The sequence below is a fragment of the Melanostigma gelatinosum genome (genome assembly GCF_949748355.1).
Source record: "Melanostigma gelatinosum genome assembly, chromosome: 11".
Lineage (NCBI taxonomy): Eukaryota > Metazoa > Chordata > Actinopteri > Perciformes > Zoarcidae > Melanostigma > Melanostigma gelatinosum.
The window spans coordinates 26549353-26565786 of record NC_136644.1 but is presented as its reverse complement, the minus strand read 5'-3'; the positions used below and the strand labels follow the sequence as shown (position 1 = coordinate 26565786).

Here is a 16434-nt window from a genome sequence, read left to right as displayed (position 1 = left end):
GGTTCTATGGCACCTGCATTAGTGCCACCTGTCATCTGATGCCTCCAACTCCTAACATTCGCACATTAGGAGGCGCTCATTCATTCGCCTTGTCTTCCGTTCAAATTTGCACTGCATAGAGATGGAAACCTGACAATTGACCAGAAGCTTTTCAAAGGTGCAAACAAATAAGAGAAATAGAAAAAGGGGTTTTGAGGAAATCATTTGAGCGTCGCACATCCTCAGATCTTCATCATAATGTCCTTAATCTGTGTGTTATATGTATGTACGCTAATAATTACGTGCTAACCAAAGTGAGCAGCGAGACCTGCACAGCTGCAGCTTGTGTGGGATCACACATCCTCATACTAAACGGCTGCCTTTGGTTTGTGTCGTACTGGATTGTAACGCAGAATGCTCTGCTGAGATATCCAGCTCGTAGACGTGTGCTTTAATGAAGGCCAGGTCGGTGTAACCACAGGTGTTCAAAGCCTGTTTGACGTGCTTTCATTCCCGTCTTTGCCCTCGTCAGTTGATACCGTTTCTGCTCTTCGTTGCTCTGAGTCAGTCGGACTTCCCGACCCTCCCATGTCTGTTTTTAGCCTTCTCTTGAGGCTTGACAGGACAATTTTTGGTGACCTTATATTTTTAGTAATTAAGATACTATGCAATTATTCGCAAGCTTAATGGTGAAGTGTAACAGAAAAGAATGAAAGTTTATTGCAGTATGCGAACAGAATTCTAGTTTCTGTTTTATCTGATACAGACTTTGGATCATCAGTTCACGCTTAATTCCTGGAACACCAAATAGCAGCAGTCCAGCTGCTGTCAATGTTCCGCATTGAAGTCTTGGATTGTGGGTCTCTAAAGTGACACCAACATCATCTCTCCAATCTGTGGTGAATCCCACTGACATGCAGCCGGCAACCTCCGATTCTGAAAAGTGAAGCCAAAGCTCCAAGTGTCTTAAAGCTGCATTCTCTATAATGTCCACCAGGGGGCGACTCCTCTGGTTGTATAGAAAATAACTCTACTTCTCTCTTGATTTATTCCCTCAGTAAACATTGTAAACATGAGTTTATGGTCTCAATCTCTAGTTCCAAGTCTTCTTCAATACAGCATGATGTAAAACAAGTTAGCGACGGACAAAATGATGAACTCGAGGCTTTAAAACTAGTGACGTCACTGTGACTACGTCCACTTCTTATATCCAGTCTATGCTCACATACGACTATTCAATACAAATATTAAAAATGTATTTATTTCGGGGTGCACATTCTGCTGTTTGCTGTCGCTATTTAGTTTAACATGTTACAGGGTGAAATGGTTGCCGACGGCAGCTTGTTAACTGATCGAGCCTCGCTGGACGTCGGAACTAATTCATATTTAGCACCAAGTTCGGAAGGATCGATTTAAACTTTGTGGGGCGACTCCTTTAACCTGATGTCTTGCTGTACATCACAGGACGGACAGAGTCCAGACTCAAAGGCAGAGCCGCAGACAGGCCACGATATGTCAGAAGCACTCAGCGAGACACATACTAATGGCCTGGACCTGCTGCCATTTAGTCCCCGTCACACCCGGCGAGCTTCAAAATGCCACCGACTGCGTGCATATAAATCATCACAGAGACAGAGACACTGTGCACAAATAAGGTGGAAAATACAACTATTGTGCGGCTAAAAACCTTCCGTGGTTTGAGTGTAATCGTGCAAAAGAGTGTGATTTTGTCGCCTCCGGCTTTATTGAACGAAGTAAATAAATGACTGACAGGAAGATTAACGTTTACTCTTCAAGCACGAGGGAAGTTCCTTTCATAGTTTTTCTTGTATTTCCACAGATTATCTTTTCCTTTGAAGATGTGCAGGCTGCTGACTATGAGCAGCGCTGTGAGGCCTGTGAGTCTGCGTGGTGCTGAGAGGAGGAGAGGGATGAAGACGGATACATTTAGACTACAAAGGCCTCACAGCCTCACCTGCACACACACACACACACACACACACACACACACACACACACGCACACACACAGTCACGACGGGAAGAAAAGTGGTGAACTGTTGCCACCTACTGGCCACAACATGGAGCTACAACCAAGCGGCAGACTGTCGGGATGCAGTAAATCTGCTGCTTGTTTCAAAAACATTTCATTCTATTTCAGAGGAAAGTGTTGTACTTTTTGCACCATCTATACATGAACAGAGAAGACATAACAGAGGCCACTTCTCTGGGAAGACTCAGTCAGATGTTTTAGTTTTTCTTTAATTAAAGGCCACATGGAGCACTTACTCAAAATGTTCATCTTCCATTGCCAATGAAAATAAGATGCAATAAAAACTCGAATACAAGTACAGTGATCAACAACAACACTGGTAACCTGAAACGGAGTAACTTCCAACATATTCAGCATTTGGGTCAAATGAAACAAGCTGGCATGAACGTGTAATCTAACATGAAATAAAGTAATCCCTCATAATGTAACTATGGTTTTTCAAATACTCAGGGCTGATTATAGTTGTGATTTTGTTTGTGATCACATCAAACTGTGAAAGACGTTTAATTACAGCATCAGTTAACTGTTGTTTTATATTCGGACTTCTCTTTATTGGATCTAAGTTTAAATGAATTAATTTGAACTGAACTTTAAGGACACCGTGTGACCATGTGCGTTATTTATTGATTGTTTCCTAAATTACACTGAAATGTGTCTGCATTGTTAGCAACTATCCATCCTGTAATAGTGACTTATAGCCTGAAGAGAATAAAGCATTTCATCAAAAACCAACCCAACAATAAACGTATTGTATTCACTTTGAAGAAACTGTGATTATGAGTTTGACAAGGTGACGGATCTACTTTATCGCTGCGCCCTTTCTTTCATGCTGCACACTTGGCGCCGGAGAGATAAAGCGCATAGCGATCTAACCTCCAATTATGCGGAAAAGCAAGTTGGGACATTTCACTTCCTCGTGCGCGCACACCTCGGACAGGCCGGGCGCAGCACGCGCTCTTTACCGGGGCCGCAGGGGGAGAGGAGAGGGAACGGACGTTTCCTTGAAGACACTTTCGTGAAGAGACTTTGATTTAAATCTTTCTTCAAACGGAGGAACAGCTCGTGCCCGCGTGCTGAGGACCCATACCTGTACGGACTTGCCCCCCCAGTGAAGGACTCAGGAAGGGGGGAGTCGAGGAGGAGACACACCTTACCTGCGCTATACGGGCCCCTCTCTCTCTCTCTCTCTCTCTCTCTCCCTCTCTCTCTCTCTCTCTCTCTCTCTGCTTTCACCACTTGTCTCTCCACCTGTCTCCCTTCACACCTCTCTCGCTCTCTCTCTCTCGCTCTCGCTCTCTCTCTCTCGCTCTCGCTCTCTCTCTCTCGCTCTCGCGCTCTCTGAAAGCGGAGGAATCTGAAAACTGAAAAATGTCGGCAAATGAGAGAGCCACGCGAGCACTGCGGGAGATCCTGCAAAACCCTGGAAATGACGCTTGTGCAGACTGTGGCGCACCTGGTAAGAAGAACAATATCTTTAATTGGCTCTAAGATATGAATATATAACATACAATAATAGATCTTGAATAAGTGAGTGACGTGCAGGAGGTGCGGAGGGATTTACCTGTGGCAACATAAGAAGTGCTTCATGCTCCTTGATTTCTTTCTCATTATACACATTTAGTTTGTTCTGACCTTAGATGTGAGGTGAGAGGACAGAGCTCTGCTGGAGCTCCTCAGCGGTGAACAGCAGCCCAGGTGAAGGAGCCTCATAGTGGCCTTCTCTCTGGAGGCTGGAGGAGTTCAACAAGTGAGGACATGCAGAGTGAAGGGCTCCACAGCCTCACTCAGGGCCGTGAGCCGAGCCCTGGAGGTCCTCTCAGAGGTCCTGGTCCTCTCGGAGGTCCTGGTCCTCTCAGAGGTCCTGGTCCTCTCAGAGGTCATGGTCCTCTCAGAGGTCCCTTCAGAGGTCCTGGTCCTCTCAGAGGTCCTGGTCCTCTCAGAGGTCCTGGTCCTCTCATCTCTGCGCTCATCTGCAGGTTACAGCTGAGGTCGCCGTCCTGACCAGGCGGCGACCTCCGGTTCTACCCAGTGAAGCCAAAGCTTCACGTGTTAAAGCTGCATTCTCTCTAGTGACCACCAGGGGGCGACTCCTCTGGTTGTATAGAAGTCTATAGAAAATGACTCTACTTCTCTCTTGATTTATTCCCTCAGTAAACATTGTAAACATCAGTTTATGACATTATAAAATGTGGTGAAATTCCTGGTAGCTACCGACGACAGCATCTCTTCTCTCATCCACATACTCGCACGTCTTCCTGTCTGCAGATCCTGGGTGGGGCTCCTGCACCCTGGGCATCTTCATCTGCCTGGACTGCTCTGGGATCCACCGCAACATCCCCAACATCAGCAAGGTCAAGTCCCTGAGCCTCTCCCACTGGGAGGACCACGAGGTGCAGGTGAGTCCGCCACACTCACTGAAGTATGACGTGTACTTGCTTGTTTCTGAAGAAAACCTCTGACTCTTCTAGTGTTGAGGTTTTGCTTCTCAGTGAATGATTTTTGGCTGAAACAAATGCTTCCTCATTCCAAGAAGTTGTGACGCCCCACTTCTTGTTTGTCCTTAAATATCATTATTATTATTGTAACGTCCCTGAAAGCACCCACTCTGGATGTTACCAGCCTGGTAGGTGTGGGTTAGACGGCTGTTATCATCTATAGAGAACATTTGTCTTTTCATTTCGAAGCCTTTATGAGGAGATGAATCATCGGGACAACACGTTCTTGCCCAGTGCATTCCAGAGTGCAGCAGATTCATGGAAACCAGATGATGAATGATGTCGGTACATTTGTTGCGTTTATCATCTCAGCTGTCAGATTTCTTCCTTTCTGTTTCCACTGCTAACGATTTGATGCCTGTGTTTGTAAATGTAAAACTGTGCCGAGGTGTCCTTCATGCTTGAATTGCCTCATTTTCGTGCGTGTTTGTTAGTTCATGGCTACGAATGGCAACGAGCTGATGAGGAGTAAATATGAGGCCGCTGTTCCCATCTACTACTACAAACCAACGCACAAAGACTGCCAGTGAGTAGCCACAGACGCACACACACACACATTCAAACAAATGTGCTGTCAAACGTACAATTCTTGCATTTTCTGTTTCAAACATTGTTTTTGTATTTTGTACAGTAATGTGAAAACAACTGGATGTATTCAAGCTTCTCACTAAAACTACATTTATGTGAATGTGAACACATCATGATAACGTTATAATGAACCTTCAGCCAGTACTCATGTTCACTGAGCAGAGCCTGAAGGCATCATCATGTAACTGAAGTGAATCTCTGTTGGTTAGCCGTTAGCGGTGCTGCTAACGTTACTAGCTCTCCTCCTGTTGGTTAGCCGTTAGCGGCGCTGCTAACGTTACTAGCTCTCCTCCTGTTGGTTAGCCGTTAGCGGTGCTGCGAACGTTACTAGCTCTCCTCCTGTTGGTTAGCCGTTAGCGGTGCTGCTAACATTACTAGCTCTCCTCCTGTTGGTTAGCCGTTAGCGGTGCTGCTAACGTTACTAGCTCTCCTCCTGTTGGTTAGCCGTTAGCGACACTGCTAACGTTACTAGCTCTCCTCCTGTTGGTTAGCCGTTAGCGACACTGCTAACGTTACTAGCTCTCCTGTTGGTTTAAACACTGATTGGTTGTTTACAATGAAACATGATCAGAGAGCAGAGACTAGAAACACATGTTTTACTGAGTCAGTAAAACTTTATTTACACTCTGATGGTTAACGATAAACTGACAGCACTCTACCGGAGCAGCTGTTGGCAGTGGTTCCTGTGTTCTTGGATTCGTCTCTTTTTGGGGTTTTCCAGCAGGCGGATTTGCTGAAGCTTGGTGAAGTTGTAGAGGGCGTGTCTGTGGTTCAAGTCCGGGCTTTGAATCTGCCAGTCAAGACACGGCATCACGATAGCAAAAACCGATAATTGGGATCAAGAGGTGGTTGGAACGAGTGCTCAGAGTTTTCCCTATTAATCATTCAACCTAACTGCCTTTGTTGTGGTTTAATAATTGAATCGATTAAATGTCGTATAAAAGTTTTAAGATCACAAAGGCGAGACCTTTAAATGTCTTGTTTGCGATTGAAGGATGGCAGAGAATGTCAAGAACGCTCACCTCATATTACTGACGACGAGGGACGGTAGCGCGCGATGCGTTTATATTTCTTATCAATTACGCTGCACAGAAATATGACAAATAAAGTGATTAGCAGCAACACCAGAGAGGAGAACAGGAAGTGTTTGTTACTGCAAACTTTTGGTCGAAAACAAAAGATGGCGGCTCCTAAAAAAGATTAGCATAAATGTTGCAACAGCATCATTTTATTTTTTCGAAATGGAAAAGATGTTTTTTTGCTCTTCTCATCCAATCACCTGCCAAGTATTGTTCCAAGCAGTTTAACCACAAAGGGCTGATTGGCAGGCCTCTACCAGAGCGTCTCTACGTCACTCCTCCTCAGTCCAGATGTGGTCACTTCCTGTTTATCGTTGCAAAAAGAAATTCCAAGATTGCGACGGCGAAATTGCCAAACTCGAGGCTTCAAAACTTCAGTCCACAAACCAACGGGTGACGTCACGATGACTACGTCCACTTCTCATGCACAGTCTGTGTGTCACAAACCATTTGGCGCTTCAGGTCAACGATAGGAGAAACTACTTCTACATTTTCAACAACTTTATTTGATCATAGAAAGCACTTTGCGTTTCGCTGCTGACGAGAGAAAAGACCACTGATGTGCAAGTCGTTTCAGTCCTTAAATACAGTTATTGTCTGCCGTATCGTGGAGAGTCTTTTTTTGTCGACTGTCTCTTTGCTGCAGAGCTGCAGCCTCCAGATTACCTGAGACTCTCTGTCTCTAGTGTGTGTGTGTGTGTGTGTGTGTGTGTGTGTGTGTGTGTGTGTGTGTGTGTGTGTGTGTGTGTGTGTGTGTGTGTGTGTGTGTGTGTGTGTGAGAGAGCTGCTGTGGCTGCACCGCTGCAGCTCCCACACAGGAATGTTAGGAATGGTGTTAATATGAAGCAGAGAATTATTCTCATTGGACAAGAGCAAAAAAAACGTCTCATGTAACCCGTCGGTTGACGAAGTCTTTGCTTGACTGAGGAGAACACAGCGCGAGTGTTGAATTTGCCTGAGGGCAGCTCAAATCTCCACGCCCTTCTTATACACACACACACACAGACACACACACACACACACACACACACACACACACACACACATACACACATGAAGCTCCTTTATCTGGTCACATGGTTTTGGGGCAAACCATTTTGTTTGATTCGCTGTCTGCTCACAGCTGCTACTTTTCTTACACGCTCGCTCTGTTGACATTTCGTCTGTTCTTTTGTGTGTTCAGGACGTTGAGGGAGCAGTGGATTAGAGCAAAGTACGAGAGGAAGGAGTTCTCCGAGCCTGGGAAGAACTTGACATATGAGGAAGGTGAGTGTGTGCCCACACACACACACACACCCACGCTGATAACGAATGACCTTTGCTGTTTCTTTCTGCAGGAACTAGAGATGGCGTGTTGATGAAGAGGGGGCGGGACAACGGGCAGTTCCTCAGCAGGCGATTCGTCCTCTCAGAGCGGGAGGGGACTCTGAAGTATTTCACCAAATATGACGTAAGCAGCAGTGTTAATCAGACAACACGCGCTTACACCAAACACTAACCCGGACCCGCAGGACGACCAGTACCCTGCTGTAATCAGACAGTTTATAACACACTTTATAATCATACCAAACGCCCACTACAGTCATGTGTACCTGCCTCCTCTGCTCAGACCAGCTCAGCAGCCTCCTCTCTGATTCACTAAGCTGCACTCCGCCCACAGCAGTCCGGGCTGTTTGTCACAGTGAACCAGCTCAAGGGCTGTGGGAGTAGTACCTTTAAGAATTCTACAAATAGACTGTCGCTCTCATTTGTGGATGTGGATTTCCACGTTATGTCAGACGGATGTCTTTTTTTATGATGATGATCTTCCTCCAGGACTGTGTTTCTCCCTGTGTTCTCCAGGTTACTCTCTCTCAGTCACGGCCGTGATAAAAGTCAAAGTGTCGCTCGGGTGCTCCGGGGAGCTGGTTTGGGTTTCAGGACATGTTTGAGCTGTGTAAAATATTCAGGCCCAAAAACACTGAGCAAAACATTACAATGCACCAAAAACCAATGTTGGTAATAATCATTGACGTCATAAAAACATCCTCATACAGTCACAGCAGTGAAGCAAGTTTATGTGTAAGGATCATTTACACAGTTTAACCATCACGATGTGAAATAAAGTTCATGAATGACGATCAGAACATGATTTATGCTTTCTGTTCGCCGATCTCTGAAGATATCAGGAGGAGCGCTAGTAACGTTAGCAGCACCGCTAACGGCTAACCAACAGGAGGAGAGCTAGTAACGTTAGCAGCACCGCTAACGGCTAACCAACAGGAGGAGCGCTAGTAACGTTAGCAGCACCGCTAACGGCTAACCAACGGAGGTTCAGTTACATGATGATGCCTTCAGGCTCTGCTCAGTGAGCATGAGTACTCGCTGAAGGTTCATTATAAGGTTATCATAATGTGTTCATATGTCATCTGTAAAATATAGTGTTGGTGATGAACTACAATAAATCCAGGAGTTGAAGGAGATGTTTATGAATATAAAATAGATATTAGAGATGAATTATGAGCTGTTTAACTTCCTAACACGAGCTATAAACACATTATTAGTCATCATTAAAAATAATAATGAAGAGATTTGTTTTAACCAATAAAAATACAATATTTTATTTCCTGATCATTTGAATTCTGTGTTTTTATAAAGAAAAACCTAAAAATGACTAAAACAAAGTAAAGTAAAACAACAAAGGGATCAGTGACGTGTAGATAATCGCTCCAGAGATGAAGAAAGAAGTCCAGTACTACATGTGTTGTGAAGAAACAAAGGTTGAACATCCTGTAAACTCTTTGATTTGGCTGCAAAATATTGTCTCAAATGTAGATTTTGAAGGCCCCCCCCCCCCTCTGCTGCAGGCTAAGGAGCCCAAAGCAGTGATCAAGGTGGACACCATCAACGCCACCTTCCAGCATGAGAAGATCGGGAACCCCAACGGCCTGCAGATCACCTACCTCAAAGACTACAGCACCCGCAACATCTTTGTCTACCATGACAACGGCAAGGTGTGTGTGTGTGTGTGTGCGTGTGTGTGTGTGTGTGTGTGTGTGCGTGTGTGTGTGTGGTGATCAGTGCGTATGACGAACATAAAGAGAAAGAAACTGTTTATCTCCAGTGATGCATTGTGGGACTGTAAGGAACTAACCTACCTTAAAGCATCAGCTGCCGTTGTTGGTTGGTGTTTTTTGTGGGCGAGTCTCCGAAACCTCCTCAAACCGTTTGCACCACTTTCTGCTGATGGACATCCGTCAGCTTATGACATTCAAGCTCCACATCTGTCCTTTTGTGTCATTCATGACTACACATTGAAATAATTGATAAATATATTTCATTCAGTCTTTAAGCTGCACATTATTATTTTCACGATGACGGACTTTAAATAATATAATCACACTTTATGATTCTGTAAAGAGTATATTAAAGGTGAAAAAGAGGCTAAGTGGCCATTATATATATATGTATAGTATACACAGTTATATATCGATATATATGTATTTATATATACAGTATATACAGTTACATATCGATATATATGTATTTATATATCTAGTATCTACAGTTATACATCGAGGAACAGCTGATGGAGGTCTCCTCTCTCTGTCTCCATTAGGAGATCGTGGACTGGTCGAATGCCATTCGTGCAGTTCAGCTTCACTATTTAAAGGTGGCCTTTCCAGGGGCTACCGATGCTGAGGTGAGCGCGCACACACACACACACACACACACACACACACTCACACACTGTATTTAAACTTACTGCATCCTCATGGTGTTATTCTTTCACCTTTCACTTTCTTGTTTGTTTTCAGCTGGTACCCAAACTTACCCGGAACTTTCTGAAGGAAGGATTCATGGAGAAGACGGGTCCCAAGGCAAGTGGCACATACACGCACACACACACACACACGCACACACACACACACACATACATAGGCACTGTACAGCTTTAAGTGTTTTTCTTCTTTGCTATATTTTCATTTCCTCGCGTGTTGCCCCGAGTGCGGTCGGCTCTTACATCAGCATCAAACACCGATGGTCCCCAGTGGATGTCAGTCAGCTTTAATATACAATAGGACAACAATAAACCATGTTCAACAAACCTTTCAACATCCAGGATTAAAATCAGTCTTACATAAATACATATGGTATCTGTAGCCAGTGATAATAGCAGTTATTTTCATTTCTACTGGACTCTAATTCCACTAGAAATAATCAGATCTAATCACAACATATTCAACAAGAAAGTTAATATAAACCTTGTTCACGTGTAGAGTTGTTCTGATACCGGTACCAGGATCAGAAACGCCTCTGATAGGCTTAAACGCTGGATTGGACATGAGTCTATGCACCGATCAGATAGCACGTTAAAGCTAAAGCATCCCCTGCTTTATGGTCTGTGTGACTCTAAATGGACCATAATGTACTAAATGAACATCATGCTGTATTGAAGAAGACTTGAAACTAGAGATTGAGACATAAACTCATGTTTACAATGTTTACTGAGGTAATAAATCAAGAGAGAAGTAGAGTCATCTTCTCATAGACTTCTATACAACCAGAGGAGTCGCCCCCTGGTGGACATTAGAGAGAATGCAGCTTTAACACATGAAGCGTTTGTACATACCCGTGCAGTCATGCACAGCGTAATATTAGAATACCTGCACACAGGATTCAGACCGAACGGCAATAAACCTGATCGTCAGCAGTGAATAAACCGGTTCTATTTCCAGACACAGACTCGGCTTCGTCTCCGTCTGTCGGGCCGAGAGATGAAAGGACTCGCTAACATGCTGCTTTTGGGCTGAGATGCTGAATGCATGTCATGAACGAATTTCCCTCATGCACGTGTGAGACATATTTGTGGAAGGAGTCACTGGCGAAATGGAGAAGCGAACATCGGTCGCTCAGGCTTGTGCCACACGGAGAAAATCAAACACTTTTATGAGGACGGTTTGACAGCAGCCTGGGACGTCAGCATCCTGGAAGCTGCTCGTGCACGTCAATAAACTCTCAGCGTGTTTGTCTTCTCAAATTCAGTTTACGAGTTTCATGAAATTGATGCTTTAAACATTCAGACGGGGCGGCCGAGAGGAACAGCTCAGCTTCAGTACTCTGCACTCTCTCTCACCTCATGTCTGTCTCTCTCACCTCATGTCTGTCTCTCACCTCATGTCTGTCTCTCTCGCCTCATGTCTGACTGTCTCGCCTCATGTCTGTCTCTCACCTCATGTCTGTCTCTCTCACCTCATGTCTGACTGTCTCACCTCATGTCTGTCTGTCTCGCCTCATGTCTGTCTGTCTCGCCTCATGTCTGACTGTCTCACCTCATGTCTGTCTGTCTCGCCTCATGTCTGTCTCTCACCTCATGTCTGTCTCTCGCCTCATGTCTGTCTCTCACCTCATGTCTGACTGTCTCGCCTCATGTCTGTCTCTCGCCTCATGTCTGACTGTCTCGCCTCATGTCTGACTGTCTCACCTCATGTCTGACTGTCTCGCCTCATGTCTGACTGTCTCGCCTCATGTCTGACTGTCTCGCCTCATGTCTGACTGTCTCACCTCATGTCTGACTGTCTCACCTCATGTCTGTCTCTCGCCTCATGTCTGTCTCTCGCCTCATGTCTGTCTCTCACCTCATGTCTGACTGTCTCGCCTCATGTCTGACTGTCTCGCCTCATGTCTGTCTCTCACCTCATGTCTGTCTCTCGCCTCATGTCTGTCTCTCGCCTCATGTCTGTCTCTCGCCTCATGTCTGTCTCTCGCCTCATGTCTGACTGTCTCGCCTCATGTCTGACTGTCTCGCCTCATGTCTGTCTCTCGCCTCATGTCTGTCTCTCGCCTCATGTCTGTCTCTCGCCTCATGTCTGACTGTCTCACCTCATGTCTGTCTCTCGCCTCATGTCTGTCTCTCACCTCATGTCTGTCTCTCGCCTCATGTCTGACTGTCTCGCCTCATGTCTGACTGTCTCGCCTCATGTCTGTCTCTCGCCTCATGTCTGTCTCTCACCTCATGTCTGTCTCTCGCCTCATGTCTGTCTCTCGCCTCATGTCTGTCTCTCGCCTCATGTCTGTCTCTCGCCTCATGTCTGACTGTCTCGCCTCATGTCTGACTGTCTCGCCTCATGTCTGTCTCTCGCCTCATGTCTGTCTCTCGCCTCATGTCTGTCTCTCGCGTCATGTCTGACTGTCTCACCTCATGTCTGTCTCTCGCCTCATGTCTGTCTCTCACCTCATGTCTGTCTCTCGCCTCATGTCTGACTGTCTCGCCTCATGTCTGACTGTCTCGCCTCATGTCTGTCTCTCGCCTCATGTCTGTCTCTCACCTCATGTCTGACTGTCTCACCTCATGTCTGTCTCTCACCTCATGTCTGTCTCTCACCTCATGTCTGTCTGTCTCGCCTCATGTCTGACTGTCTCGCCTCATGTCTGTCTCTCGCCTCATGTCTGTCTCTCACCTCATGTCTGACTGTCTCACCTCATGTCTGTCTCTCACCTCATGTCTGTCTCTCACCTCATGTCTGTCTGTCTCGCCTCATGTCTGACTGTCTCACCTCATGTCTGTCTCTCGCCTCATGTCTGTCTCTCGCCTCATGTCTGTCTCTCGCCTCATGTCTGTCTCTCGCCTCATGTCTGTCTCTCGCCTCATGTCTGACTGTCTCGCCTCATGTCTGTCTCTCGCCTCATGTCTGTCTCTCGCCTCATGTCTGACTGTCTCGCCTCATGTCTGACTGTCTCGCCTCATGTCTGTCTCTCGCCTCATGTCTGTCTCTCGCCTCATGTCTGTCTCTCGCCTCATGTCTGACTGTCTCACCTCATGTCTGTCTCTCGCCTCATGTCTGTCTCTCACCTCATGTCTGTCTCTCGCCTCATGTCTGACTGTCTCGCCTCATGTCTGACTGTCTCGCCTCATGTCTGTCTCTCGCCTCATGTCTGTCTCTCACCTCATGTCTGTCTCTCGCCTCATGTCTGTCTCTCGCCTCATGTCTGTCTCTCGCCTCATGTCTGACTGTCTCGCCTCATGTCTGACTGTCTCGCCTCATGTCTGTCTCTCGCCTCATGTCTGTCTCTCGCCTCATGTCTGACTGTCTCACCTCATGTCTGTCTCTCGCCTCATGTCTGTCTCTCACCTCATGTCTGTCTCTCGCCTCATGTCTGACTGTCTCGCCTCATGTCTGACTGTCTCGCCTCATGTCTGTCTCTCGCCTCATGTCTGTCTCTCACCTCATGTCTGACTGTCTCACCTCATGTCTGTCTCTCACCTCATGTCTGTCTCTCACCTCATGTCTGTCTGTCTCGCCTCATGTCTGACTGTCTCGCCTCATGTCTGTCTCTCGCCTCATGTCTGTCTCTCGCCTCATGTCTGTCTCTCGCCTCATGTCTGTCTCTCGCCTCATGTCTGTCTCTCGCCTCATGTCTGTCTGTCTCGCCTCATGTCTGACTGTCTCGCCTCATGTCTGTCTCTCGCCTCATGTCTGACTGTCTCTGTCAACTTCTTTGTCTTTCCAGCAAACGGAAGGCTTCAAGAAACGCTGGTTCACTCTCGACCAGAGGCGACTCATGTACTACAAAGATCCGCTGGTACGACAAATGTTTACACACACGCCTACGCACGTCAGGAAGACTTCCGAATAGAATCAGTTTTCAAGTCTTTCGTTGATTTTCTGACGATCAACAATGTCTCGATGGTATTTGCTGATCAAGTGTGATTGTGAGGTGGAGTGCTGCTTTTATCACAGAGGCTTGCGTTGAGAGGGGGCGGCTCAGATTGCCCAAGACTTGGCTAAATACGCATCACACAGCTAACGCAGATTAGCATTGTGGCTGATGAAATAGTCCAACGGAGAGGTGCAACGCTTGTAGGTGACCGAAATGCCCGACTTACCCCGAGAGAGTTAGACAAGAAACACGGGCAGATGAAAGCAGGAGGAAGTCGAGTGAAGTTGAGCGTGGACTGGGAATATGTGGAGGAAGCTCGAAGTGTCGTTTGATCGCTTGGAAACGATGCATGTTTGATGTTGTGTGTTCAATGGTTCACGGTGCATTGAAGAGCAGTTTGTTCACACTTCTGCTGAACACAGAGAGATCTATTTGAGGTGATTCGTGGTGTCACCTTTCAGAGCAAAGTCAAAGGAACTTCATCCCGAAAATGACGACCAAATATCAAATACTCGCCCGGAGAAAACGATGTTTTGCCTCCACGGTGAACAAATCCAGAACATTGATGAAGTGCAGTAAATTGGGGCCAAAAAACGTCACCGCAAATAGTCAGGAGATCACCACAGTCGATAGGATTCGTCCTATTGTTTCCATCAGTGTGCGTACGAAAATGGATGACAATCCATCCGGTCGTTGAAATATCAGTCTGGACCAAAGAGGAAGACGGAAGACATTACCATCCCACGAGCCATGCAGCTAGGCTAGGCTAGGCTAGGCTAGGCTAGGCTAGGCTAGGCTAGTCCTGGGAGCTGAGGGAAGCACGAAACCTTTTGTCACCGTGCCTCAAACTCAGACCTGCGTTTCTCTCGCTCTCCCTCTCTTTGAAGGACGCCTTTGCCAAAGGTGAGGTGTTCTTGGGGAACAAGGACCACGGTTACAGCGCCTCCCCCGACCTGCCTGCTGGCACCCACTGCAACGGCGCCTGGCAACACGGTATCACCATAAAGACGCCCGAGCGCAGCTTCCTGTTTACTTGCGAGTCAGAGAGCGAGCAGCAGGACTGGCTGAAACACTTCGATGACGTCATGAATGCTGTGATGTCACCTCAGGACTACACAAGTAAGAACTCAGAACCTTTGAACATGTATATGAATATGTAAGGACGTTCAGCAACGTGAAATAAGAGCCATGATGTCGCTGTGGGACTCATTTGCAAACAACATATTCTGTCGTTCAGGAATGACCACGTGTTGAATTATCTAAACTTTGTGCAGTAAAATATGAGTCCAATGTGGATTAGAGAGCAGAGTGCTCCGGTACATTCCTTATGTACGGCAGTAAAAGACCACTTGTGTCATTATAATGTCATTATAATAATCACAATTCTTTCAACCCTGAGGCTCTGTTGCATTAGTCATCCAAAGTGATTTGTTTATTTGGATCAAAGAGCGTTTCTCTAACTCTGGGCTTTGATTTGTGATGAAGTGGAAGCCTTGTTCAGGCACCGGCATTGATGGACCAGAGGCCTGTGGGACCATCTCCTCTCCTCTCAGCCAATCAGCAGTCTGACACCGGACCCACATCGGTTCTGCCGCTGAGCATGCCATCGCACCAAAATCTGACCTTCATCACGAATATGCTCAGACCGGAGCTTGTCCCAAGTCCCGACGGTGCTCTTTGGGGATCGGGTTAGATGTGCAAAGAGGACCGAGGCATTATGTTTTAGGTAAATGAAAAACATTGTCCAGCCCAAATAACTAGAAACACATAAATGTACAGTGATAATCACAATATTAGATTTTGTTCTGGTGACAGCTTTGATGTTTCACTGTCGTGTAAACATCGTCCTGTGTGCCGGTGGGTTGATTTGTTTATTGTGGTAAAATAATGCGGTTGTTGGTTTATTATTTGATCAATGTGAGATCTAAGAAAAGCTTCGGTCCTCTTGTATTCAGTGTTTGGTTTCAGGTGTGAGGTGATGATTGGGTAACTCACACGGTACCGGGGGGGGGGGGGGGGGGTCAGACGGGTACCGACCATCAACGGGACAGAAAACAGTTGTATCTCAAAAAATACTTTTGATCTTTTTCTAATTATATTTTTCTTTCACGATAGCAATTTTATTCATGTTTTTTTCATGTAAACGTTTGTAACTTTGTATTCAGCAGAAGTCCAGTGTGTGAGCTTCAGCTGCATCGCGCTGGTTCAGTGCTAAAGGTCAGAGTGTCTGACCTTTAGCACTGAGTGTCTGCCGTGTCTCTGCAGACACTCTGACGCTGCCTTTGTGTTTCTCTGAAGACGAATGCTGGTTTTGTGAGACGTGTGAGTGCGTCTGTCACAGACACTAGAGGAGGTTTGCTCTTGCATTGGGACGGAGGAGCTGGAAGCACCGCACGCCGTTACATGGTGTAACAGCGCCTCCATGTGGCAGACAGTGCATACGCTCAGTCTCTGTTAAAACAAACTATAATTCCAGTAAACAGTAACTTAGATATAAAGAAATCATCGATACATTTTACTGTTTTCATTTTCTCTTTCTTCTTTGAAGAGTCTCCTTTCTTTATTAAAGGCATTTCTACACTTGAGCATGGCTGACTGAC

At 46.2% G+C, this 16434-nt stretch overlaps 1 protein-coding gene across 1 annotated transcript; it reads left to right on the top strand.

Annotated features, from left to right (window-relative positions):
* The first annotated feature begins 2984 nt into the window (after positions 1-2984).
* Positions 2985-15834, top strand: LOC306784896 (arf-GAP with dual PH domain-containing protein 1). Its single transcript, XM_079279079.1, has 11 exons — positions 2985-3487; positions 4297-4427; positions 4961-5052; positions 7377-7459; positions 7531-7643; positions 9040-9186; positions 9792-9875; positions 9991-10053; positions 13685-13756; positions 14722-14953; positions 15320-15834. The coding sequence occupies exons 1-11, from the start codon at positions 3400-3402 to the stop codon at positions 15346-15348; spliced, it is 1134 nt and encodes a 377-aa protein (XP_079135205.1). The 5' UTR covers positions 2985-3399; the 3' UTR covers positions 15349-15834.
* The last annotated feature ends 600 nt before the right edge of the window (positions 15835-16434 follow it).